General features: G+C 32.4%; 1 protein-coding gene across 1 annotated transcript in view; it reads left to right on the top strand.

Annotated features, from left to right (window-relative positions):
* LOC143249844 (AP-3 complex subunit beta-2-like) overlaps positions 1 to 23,793 on the top strand; it is a 92,967-nt gene extending 69,174 nt beyond the window's left edge. The window contains 7 exon segments of the mRNA XM_076500389.1: positions 484 to 543; positions 8,858 to 8,970; positions 9,968 to 10,156; positions 17,378 to 17,417; positions 17,676 to 17,858; positions 20,363 to 20,507; positions 22,803 to 23,793. Of these exon segments, the coding sequence (XP_076356504.1) occupies positions 484 to 543; positions 8,858 to 8,970; positions 9,968 to 10,156; positions 17,378 to 17,417; positions 17,676 to 17,858; positions 20,363 to 20,507; positions 22,803 to 22,953 (881 nt within the window). The 3' untranslated portion in view covers positions 22,954 to 23,793.
* The last annotated feature ends 1,905 nt before the right edge of the window (positions 23,794 to 25,698 follow it).

Below are 25,698 nucleotides of genomic sequence, written 5' to 3'. Positions count from 1 at the left end.
AAAATCAATCACTGATTTTACAAACATTTAATATATTCACTAGAATGATCATAAAACTGATTGTTATGAATTATTATATTTAAATATTTATATAAAACCTGTTAAAAATATATGAAAATGATTTATTCCACGAACAAATTTTTGTGAATAAATATTTAAAATTAAAGTTGATATGAATGGCCATAGATTTGTAGCAAAAACTTTTTTGTAGAAACTAGGGTGTTGACCTTTATTTATTGATAATTAATTATAGTTAGTTTTTATTTAACACCTATGAATCAAATGGAAAGGATGTGTGTCAAGAGCATATGTATTATTCTTTAAACTTATTTCTAATAATTTCAAGTATATTTTATCAGCACCTAGTTTTTATAGTAGTTTTGTGTTGGTAAATTACAAATGGACATGTTAGGTTTTTCAATTCCTGAAATATGTAATTTGTTTTGTAAACATAGAAACTATCTCCTAAAAAGAAAAACAAAGAAAATAATATACCTGAAGAAACTAAAAACAACCTTGACCTACTGCTGGACTTGGAAGATTGTAAGTTCTTAAGAATTATTAATATATTAACAATTTGATAATCCTTCAAAGCTTTCTCATTTCAGAAGTTATTAGTTTTAATTTTGTAGTTATTGGTTTAAACATCATCTAATTGTATACCATAGATAGAAAATTGTAAGAGACTTCATCTCACATGCTAAATTTTAGTAATATTGTTTTTAATGTAAATGAATAGAAAGCTATTAGATATTTAAATTGATTTTATAGTTAAAAAGTATAGAGGTACTTGTACTAGTTAAAATTATCTAAATTTAAATTTCTATTATATGATGTTGCTTGGTTTATCAAACTAGAAAATAATTAGATTCTTTGTGATTTAATAGGAATTAATAGTTTATGAAAGCAGTGGGATTTCTTAGTTTTTTTTTTCCAGTTATAAAGGCATTAGAATTACTTTTTTTCACTAAGTAAATTTATTACAGCTTTTATAACATGTCTTGTATTGGCAAATTGTGTAATGTTTTTGTACCATGGGTAGGATCACCAAAAATCTATCTTAGAATTTGATTGCAGAATTGATGTTAAAAGGAATGCACCAATGATAAAAATTTCAGTGTCCTAATTGCAAAATATTGAATATAGATGAAGGTATGACTATATAAAGATCAGTGTATCAACAAATGTAAACTATATATTAGGAATGTTAGATAAATAGCATTTGCAGTTTAAACAGCTTCATTTGAAATATGTTTACAAGATACTGTATCAAGTTTAAAGATCAGGTTGTCTGTTGAGTTCTGATATCAAATGAAAAACTTTGTTTTATCATGAAGCACACAGTAGAACTGCTAACATTCTTGATGAAACTTTGTAGAATGAACGGCAACTGCTTGTTATGGAAACATAAGTGTAGAGGACGATGTTTGGAAAGTCTTCTGCCTTCAAGACTTTCAAAACGTCTTCTACACTTATGTCTCCACAACAGGCAGTTGCCATCCATTCTACAAAGTTTCATCATGAATACTCTGCCTAAACAATCTATCAAAGAATAACATTCTTCTCTTGATAGAATACAACATAAGTTTTGGGTTGTATTTTATTTATATATATTTTTTTAACTCGTTAGTGTCTAAGATTTCTTTGGTTTCTCTGCTATCATTTGTAGTTTTTTTTCACTCATATTAAGTGATAAATGGTCTGCATCATTAGGTAAAGTGAGCATGTTCCATTTAGAAAGGTATTCCCAGAACCTGTTTTACAAATAGAATTAAAGGATTCATTTTCATGCACTTTCAACTTGGTAATTGTTTTGTCTAAGAATGATCTGTTGTGAAAAAAATGTAATATCATATGCATTTTTGCATTCTCTCAAGTTATATTTCCTTTCTTTAACATCATCACTATCTTCATATAAGGACAAAACATCAATATAAATAAAATACATATTGTCAAGTTCATCATTGACTTTCTCTTTGCCCCTGAAAAAAAAAGGTCAACATTTCAAAAATGCTTGTATTGTAGGCTTTTTATTCATTTCTATGAAGACTTCTTGGACCTACCCGTTTTTATAATGACATTTGTGATGTTCTTGTTGTAATTTGGCTGTATTTGCTTTCTTCTGCTATTTTTTGCATAGTTTACTACTTGCTAATACTGTTTTGATTGCTTTCTTTTTGTTCCCCTTGGTGTGGATTCCTCTACGTGGTGAGGGGACCTCTCAGGGAAGGTTCTGTTCCTTCGGTTTTCTTCCTCTGGGATCTAAACATCCACCCAGGTATTTGCCATGCGTGGTGACTTGTGAAGGGGAGGAAAGGATCCTGGTGGTTGAGGGGTCCAACCCTAACACACCACTTTGTTCTTGAATTCCTGTAGACAGGCAACCTTTGGGTGGCCCCCCTTGGGTCAGTTGGCTGGTCCACTTGGGCTAGGGTCAACCAAGTACCAGTGTTGGAAGTTCTTAACAGGTGTTGTGGACATTGTGTTTGATGCTGGTGTTTGGGTATAATGCTCACGAAACCCTGGCATTGTTGCAATGTTCTTGCTTGACATTGTGGTGCTTCCCCTTGTAGGGCTCCATGGTGGGTGGGGTCAGTGGGCACCGAAATTTACTTTTTTCCTATGGATCCACCAAATAAAAATTTAAATAAAATAGTGAATAACAGTCCATAGGTAAACGACCACATATTGAAGTTTCTAAGCAGCAATCTTTAACATCTGTACCACCTGTTGTACCTCATTTTCTTATCCTACATTCTCTTTCAGAGAAACCTTTAGGGCAAATGTCCCCCCTTTTTATTCAGATGGGACTGGAGGGACTTGCTGGCTCTCCAAAGTCAGTAAAGAAGCTTCCTGAGGCTCGAAAATTGCTGTCCACCACTTCATCTCGGACGTATGCTGCTGCACTTTGTTCCACAACTACAGTGGGAGTGCAGACAGATCTCTCTGTGCCTCCAAGAGAATTGTTCTCAAAACAAATGAAAAGGCTTTTGATCTCCATGGTTAAAAAGTTGATGAATCAACTTCTACACCCATCTCTGTCCCTTCCATACATTCCAAGAAACCCCAAGATCCACATCCTTTGGTTCCAGGTACAGGCATTTCTTTGGATACATCTTCTTCTCCCTCCCCAAGATGCAAAACAATCATTTGTTTGTGAACTCAGTCACTAGAATACTCATCAAACAACAAAACCTGCTCAATCGATCCATAGCAGGATCCATGGAGGTTGATAGACCTCCCTCTAATAAGGACAGTAAAGAAAAAAGACATGGTCGTAAACAGAAGGGTTCTCTAGCCAGTTTGCCTACACATCATTAAAAATGGTTACCTTGATACAGTGGAACTGTCGAGGTTTACGCTCTAATCTGAATGACATCAAAACACTGATTGCTTCCTACCATTCTGTATATCTTTCCTTACAGGAAACATTTCTAAAGCCTGCTGATACAGTCACCTTTCAGCAGTTTTCTTTGTACAAAAATGACAGGCTGTGTGATGGATGGAGGGAGGGTGGCACTGTTGGTTGATCAGCATGTGCCCACCCTGTCTTTGTCACTCAACACACTCTTGGAGGCCACAGCCATCCGTGTTTCCTTGTGTCATACCATCACTGTTTGTTCTCTCTACCTGTCACCTGGAGAGAGCTGTGATCAATCAGACCTTGATGCTCTTATTGAACAGTTGCTGTTTCCCTTTTTAATCCTGGAGGACTTTAATGGACATCATCCCCTTTGGGGAAGTACTGTTATTGATAGGATTGGTTGCTCTGTAGAGCGTATGCTATCTGATCACAACCTTTTTCTTTTCAATACTGGTTCTTGTACTTATTTTCATGCTCCTAGTCAGTCCTATACTGCTATTGATCTCTCAGTTTGCTCCCCTTCATTATTCTCCCATTTTTCATGGAGGGTTGACAGTAATCCACGAGGAAGTGATCATTTTCCTATAATTTTGAGAGAGACTGGCCATGGTAAGATGCTAACAAACCCACGTGTCCCAGTGGAAGCTGGATCAGGCAGACTGGACCACTTTCACTGCTCTCGCAGCACTTGATCCAGCCATCGTCTGTCAACCATCAATAGACGACCGTGTGGCAACAGTAACTGACTGTATTATACAAGCAGTTGCTCAATGTATTCCTAAAACCTTGACACGTTTTTGACTATATCCTCGTCCTTGGTGGAATCCTGCCTGCCACGTGGCACGGAAGGCTAAAAAAACGGGTTTGGGATACTTTCCGTAGATATCCCACACCTTCAATGCTTGGTGGTTAAGATATCAAAGCCAGAAGGAATCTTGGATTAAGTTCACAAGTGACATATCTTCTACCACCAGTTCCAGAGTCATATGGGACAAGATTCAAAAGGTCAGTGGGCAATATAACTCTGTCTCCCTCTCGATCTTGTTCTCTGATGGCCAGGAAGTGGCTGATACCCAGAGCATTGCCGGGTATCTAGCACTTCTACTTCTTCCACCTTTTTAGCCATCAAGACTCAGGCAGAGCGATCGCCTCTTTCCTTTCGAGCTGATTGTCTCTATGACTATAATTGTCCCTTTGCACTGGTGGAATTAAAACTGGCCCTTCATTGGTCTGGCAGTACATCGATTGGACCAGATTGTACACTATGACATGCTGCGCCATCTATCTCCTACTTTTCTTGATATTCTTCTAATTGGTTTTAACCGGATTTGGCAGGAGAATATTTTTCCTGATGCCTGGCACCAGACTATTGTTCTACCTTTCTTTAAGCCTGGGAAAGTTCCCAAGATTCCTTCAAACTACCTTCCAATTGCTTTGACGAACTGTCTAAGATCTTAGAGAAGATGGTTAATACTCGTCTTGTTTGGTTCTCCATCTTGGACCATCTGATTCTACTTGAAACATCAATCAGAGAAGCCTTTCTCAAGTGACAACATCTTGTATCAATATTCTTTGACATTGAGAAGGCTTATGACACAAGTTGGAGGTATGGCATTTTGTGAGACCTCCATATGTATGGGTTACATGGCCATTTACCCATGTTTATTAACAAATTTTTAATGGACAGCAGATTCCAAGTTCGTGTGGGTTTGACACTTTCCCGTTCTTTTCTACAGGAACTTGGGTTCCCTCAGGGCTGTGTTTTGAGTGTCACACTTTTCAATATAAAGATTAATGCCATCACTGAACATCTCTCTCTCACTGTTGCAAACGGGCTCTCTGTCAATGACTTTCATATCTCATGTCAGTCATCGAACATGAGATATATTGAGTGGCAACCACAAACTGCCCTCAATCGTCTACTGAAGTGGACCACTGCGAACAGGTTTAATTTCTATCTCTCTAAAACAGTTTGCATGCACTTTTGCCACCAACAGGGTATTTATCCTGGTCCTGAACTCCATATCGGTGAAGTTTCTCTGCCTGTGGTCCCTGAGACCAAGTTCTTGGGGCTTATCTTTGACCGTAAGCTGACCTTTATACCACACATTAAGCAGCTACGGGTCAAATGTACAAGAGAACTGAACATCCTCCGTGTTCTCTCTACCACCACTTGGAGAGCAGATCGATGTTCTATGCTAAAGATATATTGTGCTCTTATTTCAATCGAAACTCGACTATGGATCACTGGTCTATGGCTCTGCCAGACCCTCGGCCTTAAAGATGCTGGACTCCATTCATCATCAAGGACTTTGCCTCTGTACTGGGGCTTTCCACACCTCCCCAGTTCAGAGCTTAAACATAGAGTCTCATGACCCTTCTTTGCACCTTTGCTGTTTGCAACTGTCTTTACTATATGCTTTGAAACATCGTTCCTTATCAAAGCATCCCATCTGGGGTTGTGTTTTCCTTCCTCAGTGGGCCATACTTTTTCAGAACAGACGATCTGCCATTGCTCGTTTTGGCCTTCGTTTCCAGGTGCAGTTGGATGAATTGGGTCTGTCCTTGGATAACATTGCAGTATCCACTGGTCAGCCCATCCCACCATGGCTTATTACAGTCCCCAAATGTGACCTTTCTTTAAGTCATTTGAGAAAAGTAGATACTCCCGATTGGAAGTACCGTCTTTTATTTACTGAACATCTTTCAAACAATCTTTCCATTCCTATTTATATGGATGGTTCAAAGTCAGGTGACTCTGTGGGCTCTGCCATGGTTTGTTGTGGTTTGGTGGTTGCACACAGAATCCCTTCTACAGCTTTTGTGTTCACTGCTGAACTGTACGCCATTTCTCTTGCCCTGGATCACATAGAAGCTAAGCAGTACTGTAACTGCACTATTTATACTTACTCGCTTAGTTCTCCACTAACCCTGGAATTGGTTCACACCCTATTCTCACCGCTATTCAAAACCGACTGGCCCATTTCTTTTTAACATCTACTTCTATCCGGTTTTTCTGGATACCGGGCCACGTTGATATTCATAGGAACGAGCTCGCAGACACGGCAGCTAAGTCTATCTGTTCTGGCACTGTCACAGCTGTGCCTATTCCATACATGGACTATGATCCTGTATTCAAAGCTCGGCTCCATGCTAGCTGGCAGTTGACCTGGAGTGAGCAACGTCAAAACAAGCTTTTCAAATAAAACCCTATATTGAACTTTGGCTGTCTTGCTTTTGTAAGGATCAGAAGGAGGAAGTTGTTCTAACTAGACTACGCGTTTGTCACAATTTTTTTAACTCATTGTCTTCTTTTATCTGGAACTGATGCACCAGTGTGTAGTCTGTGTAACACTCAGATCACAATGAGCAACATTTTACTTTCTTGCCATCATTACAACTCTCAACAATGGCACCATTTTAAACATGTTCTGTCCCAAGGTTTGTTCATAATATTAGACAGTGTTATTGGTGATGGTAACACTCTCCACCTTGATAAAGTTTTTAGTTTTTAAAGGCCATTAATCTTTTTAATGTCATTTTAATTTTTTAATTTATACATTACATCTTTTATAATGTGGTTCCCTTTTAAAAATCACAGTCTCTCTAGTTTGATTTAAATTAGAAAATGGCCGTAACATTAAATAACTTGACACCAGGACTGGAAAGGTCAACTTCAGGTGACTAAAGCTGCTGTTTGAACTATCCGTTTGAACAATCCGTTAGTCATCCTGACAAGTTATTATTAAAATTTTGCTACACGTCTTTTAACACTTTTATTACTTCACTTTTTGAAAATAGCCATAATGACACATAACTCGGAACCAGGACTGGAAAGGCCAACTTCAGGTGACTGATGGTGGTTCTTGTACTTACCTGTTAGTCTTCCTGGTGGGTTATGATAATTACCATTATGCTACAGAAAGTCCTTTAGAACTTCTATTACTGTAGTTTCTTTCTTAATGTTGTAGACTAGATGTCAACATTGGTTTTATGCTGTTTATGTTTTTGGACTCTGTTTTGTTTTACCTTCATTTCCTTTTATGAATTTTACTACAATTTACTTTACTTTTACCTTTTTACCAGATGTTTGGCACAGATAGCCTAGCCGCTTGTTGCCATAAAACACTAAATCAACCAACCAATATTCTTGTTCTCCATCACAAATTAATAATCCATCACATTTAGAGCTATAACAAGAAGATGATAAGCATTTTGGATATCTATGCCTTTTATATTTACAATTTAAATTTTCCATTAGAATTGTAGTTTTTCAACATTTGTTGAAGCTGTTGTCAGCAATTATTATCCATTTATTTTGAGCAGCCATTGAAGCTTAAAGTAGATATTTTTTTTGGTCATTGATATTGTTCACAAAAAAGAAAACTGAAAAACGTCTTTTGCAATTGGTCTTTTTTTTTGTTTTACAGACGTGCCTATAAAATTTGCTGATATGAACAGTATTAAAACTTACTGTTAATATTTGAATTTAATTACTTTCCAACAAAGCATTCACAACCTAGGTAGCAGTTTTATCATTTCTGAACAAGAGCTCAGTAATCCATTTTCATTAGAAAAACAGCTACTGTTGAATTTTTAACAAACCGTAATACAAGGTTATTCAATAAGCATAAATATATATTTTGGTTACTGTGTATTTCAAAGTTGAAAATAGATCCAGAACAGTTTTAGAAATTCACTTATAAGTGTAAATCCAGTCATTATGATCGAGATTTAGAAATGTATTTTTCTGTTTTTAATTGCTAATGTTTTTCTTTTGATTCCACACACGTTTTAATTTAGTCTTAAGTGGTAGTTTGTTTCTTTACTTGTGAAGTACACCAATCATGTTCACTGTACTACATCTTTACTTGTGAAGTACACCAATCATGTTCACTGTACTATAATAAACTTTAAACAGGTAACTACATCTTTACTTGTTCACTGTACTATAATAAACTTTAAACAATCATGTTCACTGTACTATAATAAACTTTAAACAGGTAACATGTATGTGTATGTGAAGTACACCAGTCATGTTCACTGTACTATAATAAACTTTAAACAGGTAACATGTATGTGTAATTTTCTTGGCTGCAGCACTTCCTCAGCAATTTAATGATAAATGATTGTATTTATTTGCTACTTTGTCATCACTCATTCAGTAATCCAGTATTTGTTAGTTACATAGATTTTTTTCTATACAGATTACCAATTTTAAGTTTGAGCCAGTAAAAGAAAAACAAAACACCACCACCACCAACAAAAATTTACATAGTGCATACTATAATATCAACTTTGATGAAAATGACCAAGTGGTCCAAGTAAAAACTCTAAAGTAGGTTTTAGAAGAAGCTGCAAAAGGTGAACAGTTAATGAAATAAAAAACATTTAACTAAATTTTTGTTGTTGTTGAAAAGGGATCTTCTAGCTTTGGTTTGAGTATTGATACAAGCATCAGTCGAGCTTTCAATATGGTATCTGTTTTGTTAGTTTCCTTAACATCAAGTTCGGGTTCAATAATCCAGCCGACATCAGCTACCAATATCCTAATGCCATCCACAGAGAAAACATCATCCTTTGTTCAGAATCCTCTCTTTTCTCCTGTAAGTTATTTTGCTTGGCTTGTAACCTTGATTATTTGTTCCTGTTAGTTTTATATGATTTATAGTATTTCTGTACACTGTTACCTGTTTTATAAAAAAAGTTCTAAGTATCAACCCGTGTTTTATATTTTTGGTAGATTCAAACTTTGAAACTAATTGAGCATTTATTTTTATATTTTTGGAAAAATTTAAAGCTGAATGCAAAAAATCAAAATATGGTCATAAATGACAATGAAACATGTATTATAGATAGAGCAAGTGTCTCTGATAGTAACAAATATCTTCCAATTTCCTGTTCTCTGATTTCTTGGACATGCAACACAGAGATATATAAACTACATGCTGTATTCATTTTTTTTAATCTACGCAAGTTTCATATTTATTTAAATGTTTTCCTTTGCTACAGTAAGCATATACATAAGAGCCATTTTTGTGAAGGCAGTGAAATAAATGCTGTTGTTGGCACAGGTAGTTTACTAGTGTTAATATCCGTGTTCTTTTTTTAAACATATATTTCACATTACTGACATAGTCAGAAATACTCTGATGTCTCTTTGGAAAAAAATTGCATTTCTTTGATTCATGTTCTTATTACACAGTGAAAGTTAAGTCTCTGTTTACCTCCTCTTTCTCTCTAAAAAATATTTTGAACATGGCCTTGCTGTTCTGAAATATTTGTTTTCTTTTATTCTACCCTATAATCAGTTGCTGGAATGTGCTTTGAAGCAACTGGACAATAACTTGAGTATCTCTCATGTAGGATTCTTATAATAGTCAAGAAATTCTAATTGTACTGTTTGGTAAACATTTGTTAGTAAATATTCACAGTATTTAAAAGTTGTCAGTGGCTGTATGTTTTCTAGACATGTTACTCAAGGTTATATCATAGATCATTATTGCCAGAAATTGAGTTTTTCTTTTTAGTGAGATTAGAGTATTTGGCAGTAAATATTGGTTTATTTGATCATCAGCTGTTTTTTTTTTTAATCAACTCAAGGTGAACAATCCAGTGTTTATTCCCTCAAAACAACATGAACTACTTAATTGGTACAGTGGAAAGGGTCTTACTGTTTCTTATCGATTCACACGAACATCAAATATCTACTCACCAAAGATGATATCTGTGGAGCTGAATTTTATCAACAATGGGAGTGATGAGATCAAGAAGCTTTGTGTTCCAGATAAGGTAATAGTGTTACTTGTTGGTGGGATTGTACTTATTTTGTGTTTGTGTTTTTATCAACAATGGGAATGATGAGATCAAAAAGCTTTGTATTCCAGATAAGGTAATAGTCTTACTTGTTGGTGGGATTGTACTTATTTTGTGTTTGTGTTTTTATCAACAATGGGAATGATGAGATCAAAAAGCTTTGTATTCCAGATAAGGTAATAGTCTTACTTGTTGGTGGGATTGTACTTATTTTGTGTTTGTGTTTTTATCAACAATGGGAATGATGAGATCAAAAAGCTTTGTATTCCAGATAAGGTAATAGTCTTACTTGTTGGAAGGATTGTGCTTATTTTGTGTTTGTGTTTTTATCAACAATGGGAATGATGAGATCAAAAAGCTTTGTATTCCAGATAAGGTAATAGTGTTACTTGTTGGTGGGATTGTACTTATTTTGTGTTTGTGTTTTTATCAACAATGGGAATGATGAGATCAAAAAGCTTTGTATTCCAGATAAGGTAATAGTCTTACTTGTTGGTGGGATTGTACTTATTTTGTGTTTGTGTTTTTATCAACAATGGGAATGATGAGATCAAAAAGCTTTGTATTCCAGATAAGGTAATAGTCTTACTTGTTGGAAGGATTGTGCTTATTTTGTGTTTGTGTTTTTATCAACAATGGGAATGATGAGATCAAAAAGCTTTGTATTCCAGATAAGATAATAGTGTTACTTGTTGGTGGGATTGTACTTATTTTGTGTTTGTGTTTTTATCAACAATGGGAATGATGAGATCAAAAAGCTTTGTATTCCAGATAAGGTAATAGTCTTACTTGTTGGTGGGATTGTACTTATTTTGTGTTTGTGTTTTTATCAACAATGGGAATGATGAGATCAAAAAGCTTTGTATTCCAGATAAGGTAATAGTCTTACTTGTTGGAAGGATTGTGCTTATTTTGTGTTTGTGTTTTTATCAACAATGGGAGTAATGAGATCAAGAAGCTTTGTATTCCAGATAAGGTAATAGTCTTACTTGTTGGTGGGATTGTGCTTATTTTGTGTTTGTGTTTTTATCAACAATGGGAGTGATGAGATCAAGAAGCTTTGTATTCCAGATAAGGTAATAGTCTTACTTGTTGGTGGGATTGTGCTTATTTTGTGTTTGTGTTTTTATCAACAATGGGAGTGATGAGATCAAGAAGCTTTGTATTCCAGATAAGGTAATAGTCTTACTTGTTGGAAGGATTGTGCTTATTTTGTGTTTGTGTTTTTATCAACAATGGGAGTGATGAGATCAAGAAGCTTTGTATTCCAGATAAGATAATAGTCTTACTTGTTGGAAGGATTGTTCTTATTTTGTGTTTGTGTTTTTATCAACAATGGGAATGATGAGATCAAAAAGCTTTGTATTCCAGATAAGGCAATAGTCTTACTTGTTGGAAGGATTGTTCTTATTTTGTGTTTGTGTTTTTTATCAACAATGGGAGTGGTGAGATCAAGAAGCTTTGTATTCCAGATAAGATAATAGTTTTACTTATTGGAAGGATTGTGCTTATTTTGTGTTTGTGTTTTTATCAACAATGGAAGTGATGAGATCAAAAAGCTTTGTATTCCAGATAAGGCAATAGTCTTACTTGTTGGAAGGATTGTTCTTATTTTGTGTTTGTGTTTTTATCAACAATGGGAATGATGAGATCAAGAAGCTTTGTATTCCAGATAAGGTAATAGTCTTACTTGTTGGAAGGATTGTTCTTATTTTGTGTTTGTGTTTTTTATCAACAATGGGAGTGGTGAGATCAAGAAGCTTTGTATTCCAGATAAGATAATAGTCTTACTTGTTGGAAGGATTGTGCTTATTTTGTGTTTGTGTTTTTATCAACAATGGGAGTGGTGAGATCAAGAAGCTTTGTATTCCAGATAAGGTAATAGTCTAACTTGTTGGAAGGATTGTGCTTATTTTGTGTTTGTGTTTTTTATCAACAATGGGAGTGGTGAGATCAAGAAGCTTTGTATTCCAGATAAGGTAATAGTCTTTGTGTTTTTTATCAACAATGGGAGTGGTGAGATCAAGAAGCTTTGTATTCCAGATAAGGTAATAGTCTAACTTGTTGGAAGGATTGTGCTTATTTTGTGTTTGTGTTTTTTATCAACAATGGGAGTGGTGAGATCAAGAAGCTTTGAATTCCAGATAAGGTAATAGTCTTACTTGTTGGTGGGATTGTGCTTATTTTACGTTGTGTTCAACTTTCTCATTTCATTTTTTCAAACTTCATACATATCTTATGGAATACATTCCTAATAAAAGCTTGGTTTATGTATTTAAAAAGCTGAGAACAAGAGTCATACTCAAAAAGCTTTGGAAGTAAACATTGCTTATTACTAGGATGTATTTGAGTAACTTAGTGTTAACTTCTAATTAAAGTAAGCTGTCCACTTAAATCAAAACTGAAACCCAATGCCTCATTATGTATTTTCCATATTAAGATTAGAATGTATTGTTTTATTAGTTGATGTCTTTCCTGTTAATTTGTTTTTGAGGTAATTATATTATACTTTTTTTTATAAAATAACCAAGGATTAAGAACATTTTAAAATTTAGAGATAATTGTTTTTAACATTTTTAGAAAGCATTTCTCCAGTATCAATTGTTTATTTAATATTGTTAATATTAACAAGCTAAATCCATGTGTTTTTGAGTCTCAATTACTAAAAACAGTACCGTATACATTGTTCTACGTCCATGAATTATTAATAACAATTTTAACCCAGTTATGGTTTCCTCCTTTTGCACTGATGAGTAAAAATTCTTTACTTGGTTACAAAATAACATATTTTATGTAAGTTGCTTGAAACAGTATTGGCAACTTGTAATAATAGAGAGGGTACTCACTTATGTGTACCACTAATTTACTAACATTGTTTTCATCATTAACAACATTTCATACAACATTTTTATTATATTTTATCATAAGAACTCCCAAGTGAAAGATTATAGAAGTAGTTTTGTATAAACAGTTTAAAATATCAAGTTAGGGTTAACCTAAATCTCCTAAGCTGGCCAAACTATGCAAGTTATTATTGGCTTAACACTATAGCACTTAGATGGATACATTGGACCCTGGTGAAAATATGCCCCATTAATAAAGATTATCACAGAAAATAAACTTAGTTGTTTTTTTTCTTCTACAAATTAAATATTTTCTTAAACCTGTGTAGTGTGTAGAAAATTCATCTGAAGTTTCAGTCTATATCATATGGTAGTTTGTTATTGTTTATCAGATCATAAAACCATACAACAAATTTGTGTCAAACTGACACACTTAGGCATCTTAAGAATTAGATACTTCAACAGTCATGACAGTTAACATTGTCTTATTGCTTTGCACCATCACCTTGGTTTCAGTTTGTTTACATTTCAGACAGAGAATGCCAGTGTATTCACTACAAGAATCAATGTATCACTATGAAATAAATACACCAATCAAATTAAAATGTTTAAAGACAAAGCTAAGATGTAGGAACTGACCATCTGCAAAAACTTGATCATTTCATTTTAAGCCTTTAGTAATCTCTTAAGAAATGTGAAAAGTACATGTGCTTGTTTTCCAGTGACAACCCAGAAAATTTGGCGTAATCAGATGTTTCTTTTCTAATACATTTTAGAGTCATGCAAGTAATATATAAATGAAGAGAAAGCCTACAATTCTTCTGGCTTTGTTAACTTAAGTTTTCTCTAAGCAACTGCAAAGTCAGTAGAATTTAAATGATTTAACTACTAATTAGTGATGTCGAGAAAACTCACTTGTAGAGAAATATATATGCAAAAATGGCTCGTTTGGGTTGAGAAAATATTTTACATAGAAGAGCGAACAATGTTTCGACCTTCTTCGGTCATCATCAGGTTCACAAAGAAAGAGGTAACTGACCTATATTAATATAATAAAATAAATATAATTATATATTCAAACATCTAACACCGCCCTCTACATTCTGACACTCAATTACACAACCCCTTTCAAACATGTGGTCAGCTTCCGGTCAGTTACCTCTTTCTTTGTGAACCTGACGATGACCGAAGAAGGTCGAAACGTTGTTTGCTCTTCTATGTAAAATATTTTCTCAACCCAAACAAGCTGTTTTTGCATATAGATTTAACTACCGATGTGTAATTTTTGAAAGCTGAATTTAGGGTAAAAGTGAGATTAACAAATATGACTCATAAAAACAATTGACTTTGTAGTATTTTTTGTATTAACAAATGCAAAATACTTTCCATTTATTATTATGTCTGTTACATAGAGAAAATAAAATGGTGAAGAATGTAGTGGAGACAGATATTTGAAAAGCAGTTTTATACAATATACAACTGTGTCATAATTACTGTATACAAACTTATCGTATGCTACAAACTCTACATCAAACAAATCAGGAAATAGTAAAAACAGTAAAGTAAGTCTTGGTGGTACAAATCTGTTGTTGTGTACTAAACAATGTGGTCTTCAAAATAGCATGAAGTTTTGAGGTATGATTAGTCAGATTTAACACTGTTACAGATTTGCCAATCGCAGTTTTATTTCCATCATTCTCATGTTCTAAGACTGCTAAATTGTTGAGTGTGCTGCGCTGTGGATTTGAGGATTCACGGTTTATGTCCCAGTGCCACACCCACATGGGCGAGTTATAATGACTGCCAAATACAACCATTATGCATGGCAATCTTTTTGAGTTTGTATCAGTTGAAACCTTTCATAGTTTTCAGTGGAACTATGGCACTTAAATTAAACATTCAATGCACCTCCTATTCACCCTAGAAAAAGGAAAAGAAAAACAGAAAACATTAATATTGATGCCTCTAGAGCTTTTTATGTAAAAGCTGTGAGTTTGAACTTTTTAAGTCATCTGATAATAACTACTGTCAGTGAATGTTTCATCATTACTTGATTATGTTGATGTTACTGTCTTGTATTTGAATTTACAACCAGCTACAAGCTCAAATAGTACTTATTGTAAAACATCTAGTAGATGAGATGCATTATAATACCTTGCATGTTAAAGCAGTCTTCCAGTTGTTTTATTTATCACATTTAACAAAACATTCACAACAAATATGAAAATGCTTATTTTCCATCTCTAGAAAGTTCTAAAAAAATACTCCAATTTTCCTTAAATTCAACCAACAAACTATGCCATTACTTTAGAATTTCTGCAAGTGATATTTTGTATCATACATACATAGTTTCAAGCAAGTATCAGGTGAAATATCAAACATGAAATGTTGCATGAAAATAAGACAGGCATGGGTACATACTTTTTTATCTAATTTATGTTGTACTGACATTTTTAATTATAATAATTATAAAAGTTACTAATTAGATTCTTTGATACAGCTAGACTAAATTTGTCTTGTTTGTATTAGAAGCCTTGAGTTATTTTATATTTTATTATACATAAATGGCAAGATCTTTTACTTCTTGTATGTATAGTTTATCACTCTGTAGTATTGTATTTTTTAACTATGATGGTAAACTTTATTATATTTTTAAATTCTATGAAAAATCATTATTTAGTCTGAATAATTGAACACAAAGTAAGATTTCCATAAGCAAACTCAATTTCATTTTTTTAACCTGATGTTTACTGCATGGTCAAAGTGTCAATATTGATACATTTTATAGTTTGATTTAAAAGGTAATTAAACAATTTTATTTTGAATAAATGTCATTTAAATTTAAATTTTTGTATTATCTAAATTTTAATTTATTAATTTCAAAAGGAAATATTTAAATAGATTCTCAATCTTAACTTGTTTGTATCATATGATGTCCTTACACCCCTAATTGCCTGTTTTAGCTTTTCTTTCTATTCTCTTATAGGTTTCACAGCTTCCGTTAATTACAAATACATAATATAGATATTGACAAGCCAGATTATAAACTTAGAACTTGCATACTTCTTCACACTTCACTGACTCAGTGTTAAGTGCCATGGCTTACAACACTTAAAATTAGGTTTTAATATTTGCAGTAGGCATAACACAGTCCAATTTGCAAACAAATTCTTTGTAATCTAAAATGCATGTTTGAAATAAAAGTGAATTATTTTTGTGTGTATGTTATAGAAAATTTAATAGTTTTTGTTTGGTTTAAGGACATAGTGCCATTTGTGAATGTAGTTAACATTAATTTATGTTAAAGATAGTAAGTGTTCAATAAGTACAATAACAGGGGATGTAGGGGGGATGCACCCCACCCTCCAATTAACATGTACTTTATTCCAGACTATTATCCTATAAAGATTCAGGTTGGCCCAGTGGCCTAGGAGTAGTTAGGTAACAAACATACAAATAGAGATGTTTGTGCTTTATATATACATACACACATATTTCCAGGTAGCATGTTACCTAGAGACTGTATGAAAGTGGAACTGCCTGTTGGAATAATACTGATGTTAGAAACATGTTTATGTAGTGCATACTCTTTATAATATATATATTTTTAGAGTACATATAATCAAATAAAGGTCAACAAATTTATCAAGTCTGGCAAATCTGTTTTTTAAACTGTATTTGTATATATGGAGAATTTGTCACAATGTAATTCTACCAGATACGTTATTCTTTAGAGTAACTTGCAGTCAAGTGTGCCTTGAGTAGTTTAGCTTCATTTCACGTAGGATCTTACTGTTGAGTGTCCAGCCTTGAGTATGTGCCTTGAGTATTAATATTTCAGAGTAGGACTGTTTAAAAACACAATATTAATTTTTGTAAAGTAAACGTTTCTGTTTGTTTTTTTTTGTTCAGTGAATCTGTAGAATAGGTGACATTTGATCCAAAAGGGTTTTCATCATGTTAACGTTAAATAAAAAAATTAAACACAAGAGACTAGTTTCTCTTATAAAACATCTGATGAGAATAAATTTTTAATAATCTTTCTTAAATTTTTAGGCTATTTAAAAATCCTTGTTGTGTTATTTTTTTGATTAGGTATATGCTAATTTGTTTCCACAAGGTTTTATGGATATAGTTTAATTTCATTTCTAGAAATGTTGTACAGTGAAATGATTTAAAAGTTTAGAGAAACATGCATCGTTTTGCTCAGTCTAGTTTCAGTTTCTAACATTTCAAATAAAATTGTTGATTAAAAATCTTTTGATGTTTGCTTAGAATATGATTTTTTTATATTAATTCTTAGCATGTTGTTCTTACTGACTGTTTTTTATTTAATTTTTATATGAATTGATAGAAATCAGGAGATATGGAAATTAAAGGAATGCCAGAGATTGGTATGTGTTCTCTTCAACTTATGTTTTTTTTAATGTCCATTTCAAATAATTTCATCAAGGTTCATAGATACAATGCAAAAAGCACGAGTAATAAGATTTCTTCAGTATTAGAATAATACATTTGTCACAAAATTGTCATTAAAACTAATTTATTAACAGCCTTCTAACCAAATATTGCATGCATTGTCTAATATAAAGGTAATATTGTTTGTGAAATCAGAGCATTAGAAAAAACTACAAATTCTTTTACATTTTTAGCATCTCTTCCTGTGGGTCATTCAGTATCGACAAATATTGGGATTGATTACAATGAAAGTACCCAACCAGCTAACTTAGAAATTACTACTGAGAAGCAGAAGTTTAATGTAACAATCAAAGCTCCCATTGGTGAAATCTTACAACCTGTTATAATAAATGAAGAGAATTTTTCGATACAACAAGGTAAGGACACGTGTTTGTTGGAGTATAAATGCAGAGTCGCTCTTAGAAAGAGCTGGTTAATATATTTTACATCAAATGAACATTAATCACCTAGTATATAAAACAGACTTATATCCAGAACCACTCTTCTGTTTCTTTCAGCTATTAGCCAGACCTTATTGATTTTTAGCTTGTAAGAGAACTTTTGTTGCACTTAGTGTTTGATTAATAGTATAGTTAAAGCTTACAGTTTTAATATTTGGTGTGTTGATCTCTTATCAGTTTGTTGCATGAGATTTATGAAATGAATACCTGATCTGGACTATGAATAGCAGCAGGAGAGTGCAAAATATATATTTGCAATGGGCTCAATCCCAAGAGTTAGAGAAAAGTTTTAAGCTGTATTATGGACCCTGGAATAGGGATAGGGCCTATTTACTGATATTATGTGTCATCGCTTGTACAGTGTAGTTTATCTGAATGTTGCACATTTTAAAAATTTGAGTTTGGTTTGACTGTGAAAGTGTTTGCTTTTATGATATCTTTTTCTAAGCCTTTAAATGGGTATTAAAAATAGCCTAAAGGAAAAAAATTGCCTAAGAAGAGGATTATAATCCTGAAGTTTAGCCTGTTCAGTGCTGTAGAATAGATAACTTGTCCAAGCCGATCGGTAACACAGTGCTATGGACGAGTTAATTCGTTCTCAATAATACCTAACATCAACGCTAGATGTCAGCACCATACATACATTTGACCTTTATATGCAAATTTATATGCAAAAACGGCTCGTTTGGGAACGCCGTTATACCTATATTAATATAATAAAATAAATAAAATTATATATTCAAACATCTAATACCGCCCTCTACATTTCGACACACAGTTACACAACCCCTTTCAAACATGTGGTCAGCTTCCGGTCAGTTATCTCTTTCTTTGTGAACCTGACGATGACCGAAGAAGGTCGAAACGTTGTTCGCTCTTCTATGTAAAATATTTTCTCAACCCAAACGAGCCGTTTTTGCATATATATTTCTCAACAAGTGGGTTTCTCGACATCACTGATACATTTGACCTGCTTACAAATTGTTTCACTTTCGATCCAAAATGGCATCATGAAAAAAGTTACAAAGTGAAGAAGCATTGAAGTTGTATTTTGAACTTGGTTCGAAGTTGCCGTAGCAGCTGAAATACTTGGCAGTCAACAGGTTAAAGTCTTTCATAACTAAATATTTTGATTATAAATGACAGGTGAAGGCCTAAAAATAAAAACAGAAGAAACAGTTTATCATGTATATGTAATTATCTGTGAAGGAGTAATGAAAAAATGAAGCACCCATGGGAAACTTTTGACTAGAGTCTGTCAGATCTGTTCTATGATTACAATTGAGGATCTGTAGATTAGTATTTAACTCTATTGTGACTGAGGTACACTGTAACCTGATACATGGCCTGTACTGTGACTATATGTTATAAGTTAATGTTTGACCTATTTTGTAATTGTTTTAATGTTATTATCTGACTTCTGTTTTGACTAAAGATTATGAATTTAAGATTTGACATGTATTTAAGTATTTTTGTATTACATTTAACATTGTTATGTTTTCATAACAGAGCTAATATTCTAGCAATTACTTGTATAATCCAGGTATTCATTTAGTTTCTTATTATTTTTTGTATCAACCTAAACACATGTTTTTGACTACATCCTTTGTAACGACCTGCTACTTGAGTCTACTCCTAAATAGTAACATGTAATTTAGCTCAGGTGCCATTTTACTTTAAACGTGTTGTTTGAGCTGTTTAGGGCCTTTTTCATTTGTTACAAGATGTTTTCAGGGATGATTCTAAATGTTTTGCTTTCACCTAGCTATATTCATATTGAACATAAACATTAAATTTTGGTGGTACTAGAATCAAACGGGTAGGTTTTGTGTGTTCGTTAAATAAACTGTACTCTTAATATTTCTTTATTATTACTTTTATCAACAGCATTTGTTATAACACTTAATATAACTAAGCTTATTAATTGTCAATTTAAATTTTTATTTTGTTAATTTTATAATAATTGTTATTTATTGTAACATTATATTTGTATATTTAGGACTAACTTTAGTAAACCTATTAAAGCTGGCAAAGATTTGTATTGAGATTGTGGGGAAAATATTGTTAATAGTGAGGGCACCCAACTGATTAAAATGATATATTCTGATCTTTAAAAGAAAGAATTTAACAAAATTTTATTTAATTAATTATTTTAATTATCAGGTTGATTTCTAGTTATGCTCTAATTCTATAGATTGCTTTGATTGGAAATTTGATATCAATATCTGACCACTACTGTAACTGCATATTTCAAGGGTTAATATTTAGTCTGTATTGTGAGTATTGTAAGGTTTAATGTGATCTCTATATCATCTGGTTGTTTTGTGCTTCGTATTTGACGTGCAATGTGATTAAGTGTTCAAAGATTTACGTTGTATAGTTTCTATTATTGTTTCTAATCTTTTCTTTTGTTGTTACAGGCAAATTAAAAGGAATGAATGAGAACAGTTGTACAATAGAGTTACCTAAAGAGAAGACTGATGGGAAACACATTGTGTCAAAATTGTATGAAGTTGCAAACATTATGCAGGTGTTAACAACAGATGAAACATCTGGAACTTATAGGTAAGGATTTAGGAACTTGGTCTGTACTTTAACTGTTTGTTAAGGATTTAGGAACTTGGTCTGTTCATTAACTTTTGTTAAGGATTTTGGAACTTGGTCTGTACATTAACTTTTGTTAAGGATTTTGGAACTTGGTCTGTACATTAACTTTTTGTTAAGGATTTTGGAACTTGGTCTGTACATTAACTTTTTGTTAAGGATTTTGGAACTTGGTCTGTACATTAACTTTTGTTAAGGATTTTGGAACTTGGTCTGTACATTAACTTTTGGTTAAGGATTTTGGAACTTGGTCTGTACATTAACTTTTTGTTAAGGATTTTGGAACTTGGTCTGTACTTTAACTTTTTGTTAAGGATTTTGGAACTTGGTCTGTACTTTAACTTTTTGTTAAGGATTTTGGAACTTGGTCTGTACTTTAACTTTTTGTTAAGTTTAAATGGACATTGGTGAGGAAGTTATTTATGTAGATGCATACTTGATGTAGTTTTATGTAATTGTACAGATAGCCTTGTCAATATTTATCAAATATGAGGTGTATTAATAAGTTTGTGGCCAGGTTTTTACCTGTGCTTTGAGGTAGGTTATTCTTTTTTTATCATCATAATCACAAAAGTAATTTTCAGAAAGAGCAGAAAAATGTGATTTTTGTATTTTTCTTTTATCATATAGATATAATTTGTTATTTGTGAGAAGTTTTGGCATACTTATTTTCATGATGCTCACAATGTAGTTTTTCTATATTTATAGATGATCGAACATGAAAGGGTTTTGTTGGGTATAAGATTTCAAATTATGGTATTTTTGTATGAGATAGTACATGTGGCAATATACATTGCTAATGCATGTTAGGCAAGAACTGCCAATTAACTATGTATTGTATTAAACCAGTAACTTTTTTAACTTCATATTGATGAGCAGTCCTGCATGACCTAGTAGGCATTGCAGGCTCTTTAAGTGAATGTGGCACAGGACAGGTGATTTACACCTCCATTTCTGATCTGCTTAGACTATATTCACAGTTTGTATTATTGTCACTGGTTTCCTGTGACACCCAATTAGATGACATGATGGTTATTTGAGCTACATAATGCCTATCTGTATTATGACTGCTTGGGCTCCCACCCTTTAATATCGGAAAATTTTAGTGTTCAGAAGCTAGAAGAAAGCACTAGTGGGCTAAATGATGCATTATGTGTAACATTTATTGTATTGTAAGATAATCCACTGTTGTAAATGATATCGGATTATCCATTCCATTGCAGAATAATCTGATCAGAGTAGGTTTCATTCAATAATTTAGTATTAGATCAAATATTTGTACCATTTGTAGTATTAGTGCATATGCAATGCTTATGTTTTTCATACTTAGAGTTATATATTATATGAAAATGCGGAATCAGTTTTACTTTTGTCTCTTAAAAAAAAAACGAGAAACAATCACCTCAGTTTCTAATGTACCATAAGCTTGACAATTAAAAGATGTTATTTAACTTAGTAGTAAGCTATTATCTACTCTTTGTTGAAAAATACCAAAAAAACAGTTATGCAGCTTTAGGTTTTAACTATAAATTGACTTGTTTAAAGATTACTCCCAACATAAGTTATCCTTTATTAAATGTTGAAAATATGAATGGAAAATTAAGCTACAAATTTTATTTTTTAAAAACAAGGAAAAATGTACAGACACATTCTCTAAGTAGGGTACTTATTATGTTTCTTGGTTGTTTAAACTTTATATATTTTCTGTGTGTTCCATGTACTTGCATTTCTGTCTTGCCTTGAATGACAGTTTATCACAGAGTAATCATAGCTTATACCATTAGATAAATTACATTTTGTGTCGCAAACCATTTGAAATTTTTTGATTGTTTTTTATTTTTTCTAGTGGTTTTGTTTAATTATAAATCATAAACTGATAGATAAATTATGGTAAAAAACCTTGTGTTAGCGGGTTTTAATTTACTAAGAATATCATATTTTATAATATTCGATAGATGAGTGTGTAGGGCTAAGCTTGAAGTGAATTCACTGTGGCGTTTTTTATGTGTGAAAAAAATGAAAGGAGTTTGAGCAGATTACTTTATTTAGATGTTAATCATTGGACTGGTAATGACAGAATCTTCACTAGTACATCAAACCTATTTCTGAAGGTTACTAAGACTTATGGTATTCTTATATTTGTGCAAACAGTTAACATTGTTTATTATGGATTGTGAGAAAAACAGTGCTATATGTAAATGAACTCTTATTTTATACATTGTATGGCTATTGTTTTTTTTTTTTTCTTCTTTTTAGGTTTGCTTCCAAAACTTTGTCCAGTGAGTCCTTGGTTTTGGTATCTGTTCAAGTTCTGAACAATGGAAAAGCCTATATTACTGTAAATTGTGAGAAAATTATGATTGGTTCAATGCTGCTAAAAGAGTTACGAGAAGCACTAGGGAAGTAACACAAACTGAGAAATTAAAAAAGCAGACAGATATCAGTCATGCAGATAGAGATTTAAGATGCATGTTATGTCACTTGGGAAGTGAAAAAAAATTACATCCGATACACAATTTTCAGAATTATACTAAAGAGTAAGAACTTTTTGATTGATTATTAATTAAATAAAAGAATTATGTATTGTATTTGTCTTTTAATAAAAATGTTCAATAGCTGGGAAGTCTGAGGTCATCACACACAAGTAGAAAAATGTGTGTTGAAGAAAATATTCATTCAAGAAAGATACTGAATATTGCTTAGAAAATGCTGAGTGTACTAAAAAAAGAAATTTGTGGGTGTTTGTCTAACTTCATATAAAAGTAAAAAGTGCTATAAACTTGGTATACCGATCTTAATAATGGATAGTAAAAGTTGCTCTTTAATGTATATTACTTCTTCATCAGTGTAATGTAATTGGCAGTTGTTATTGTAAATTAATCATTCAAGAACTATCGTTTAATAAGTGTTTGTTAATACTTTTGAAGTTGTACAACCAGTGACAGAGATATGAAGTAACAATTATCGTTTGTAAACTTGTTTATCTAACATTCAAAGAACAAGACTGAGTTGCATATACTTTTTTTAACAGTAAAAGCAACATAATATAGGTAGTATTACTCATCACGTTTCTGTGAATTGATAATTATAAAAACTTGCATGTAGTTAACTGGAAAAATGAAACTGTGCGACTTTGCTGAAATGCTACCCAAGACTAGATGTTATGTCTCTGTTATCTGTATTAATAATCTAATCTATATTAAAATTAATTATTGAATAAAATATGCTTGCAGTTTATTCATTCCAAGTTTTTTGTGTTTTATTTTCTCATTTAATAGGATAAATCATTGTCTCATAACCTTTTTGTTTTTGGTCATATTTATATCGATGATATATTTCTTCTGATAATGGTTTCAGTACTTTATTTGGTAAAATGTCTTTCTGAAAGTTTCTGAGTTAGCTGAGTAAAACCACAGTGTAGTCAGTTTATATTTGTATGGCTCATAAGTGCTTATTATAAACAGGAGTGTCTTTAGTTTAAACATCATTGCAACTGAACAAAAATAACAAAATTCTCAAATTTTTCCAAAATTGTGTAACCTTATTTGGTTTATAGCAGAGTTGAAATAGATAGATTGTATATATCAGGAAGTTACTGGCCATTAATAAGTTTGTTATTTTAGTTTGGATTAATATGTGATTATTTTAAGATTTTCAATTTTTCATTTAGTTTTTGAACTACATATGTAATTTTTCTCTGATTTGAGTATGTTGAAAGTGTGCATAGAAAGATACAATTTAGTTTCGCAGTAAATGTATGTTTGGGTGTGTGTGTATATTATTGAATGGAAATGGATAAGTGGATCTAAAAATGAGAAATTTCAGGTTTGTAATTTCCTTAAGATGTCGGACTCCTATTATACTGACTTATCCTTCATTGAGATGCAAGTTAGTTTTAGTAGGAACATAATTTTAGGTCTGACTTCTGAAGTTTGCCTTCTTTGTCAGGTTTTGTTAATTGTTATTTGGTTTCCATTGTGGGCTTACATAACTTTCTGTTGTGCTAAGTTCTCTCACTACACTGAAGTGTAGTACATTTTTAGATGTTATTGTGTACTTTATGTCGTTATGTATTGACGTAAAGTTGTGTGTGTCAATTTCCATTCTATAAGAATCAGTTAATGTGTCTTACCCAATATCCAGGCAATTGTTTTGATGTACTCCCTGCATAAAGTCTTTACAAAGCTCATTTTATTGAAACAAAAGTCCATTTCAACTAATTCCATATTTTCATAGTTATGTTTAGTGCAACAAAGTCCATATTTATACAGTTTGACTTATATTAAGCCTATTTGAACAAAAAGAATGTTATAACAGTTATTGCACTTTTAACCAGTAAAGGGTCTAATTCAGAAAAAAACAAAACAAACTTATGAGAGTGCATTAAAGTAGGTCAACTATTTTAAGTGTTTGAAATGTGGACTTTTTGGAGGTTTAAAAATGCCATCATTCTTTGTCTGGTATTTCATGAATTACTATAGCCTATAAACATGCTGTTATTATTGGTGTAAAACTTGTTATACTGTCTTATAACTGTTTAGTTTTGCTCCAAAGGTTATTTATTAATAAACATTGCTCATGAAATGATTTGATAGGCCTCTACTCAGTAATGTTATACTAAATCGAGTTGGACAGTACTTGATGTATTTCGGATGAAAATATAACACGAAGGTTATTACTATTGTTTCAAGTAAGACGAGTCATAATGATGGAGTAAGTTAATTATGATGATTCGCCTTACTTGAAAGAATAGTAATAACCTTCGTGTTATATTTTCATCTGAAATACATGAAACAACTCAACTAAATCGATGTTTGTTTTTTTTACCTTTGTTGGAAAAAGCAAAACAAAATGTTTTCAGATGTTGCTTTGATATATTTGTAGAAATGACATAAACGTTTTGTTATAAAAAGTAAGCACTTTTTTAATCTGATGAATTTGGTAGGCCTAGCTCTGTGTGTTCCTTTTCTAAAGGCAAAACAAATTTGGTTAAAAAGAGTAACGAATATAATAAGGATTTTAATTTGAAATTTTCTTTCATACAAACAAGAAAACTAAGTCAAATTACATGTAAAGATTGTGACACTTCGTAACCTGAATATGACTTATGTAAGGTCGAAACGTTGTTCTCTCCTTATTGATAAAAGTGTTA

The sequence above is a fragment of the Tachypleus tridentatus genome, chromosome 4 (assembly GCF_004210375.1).
Source record: "Tachypleus tridentatus isolate NWPU-2018 chromosome 4, ASM421037v1, whole genome shotgun sequence".
Lineage (NCBI taxonomy): Eukaryota > Metazoa > Arthropoda > Merostomata > Xiphosura > Limulidae > Tachypleus > Tachypleus tridentatus.
This window is presented reverse-complemented; position numbering and strand designations above follow the sequence as displayed.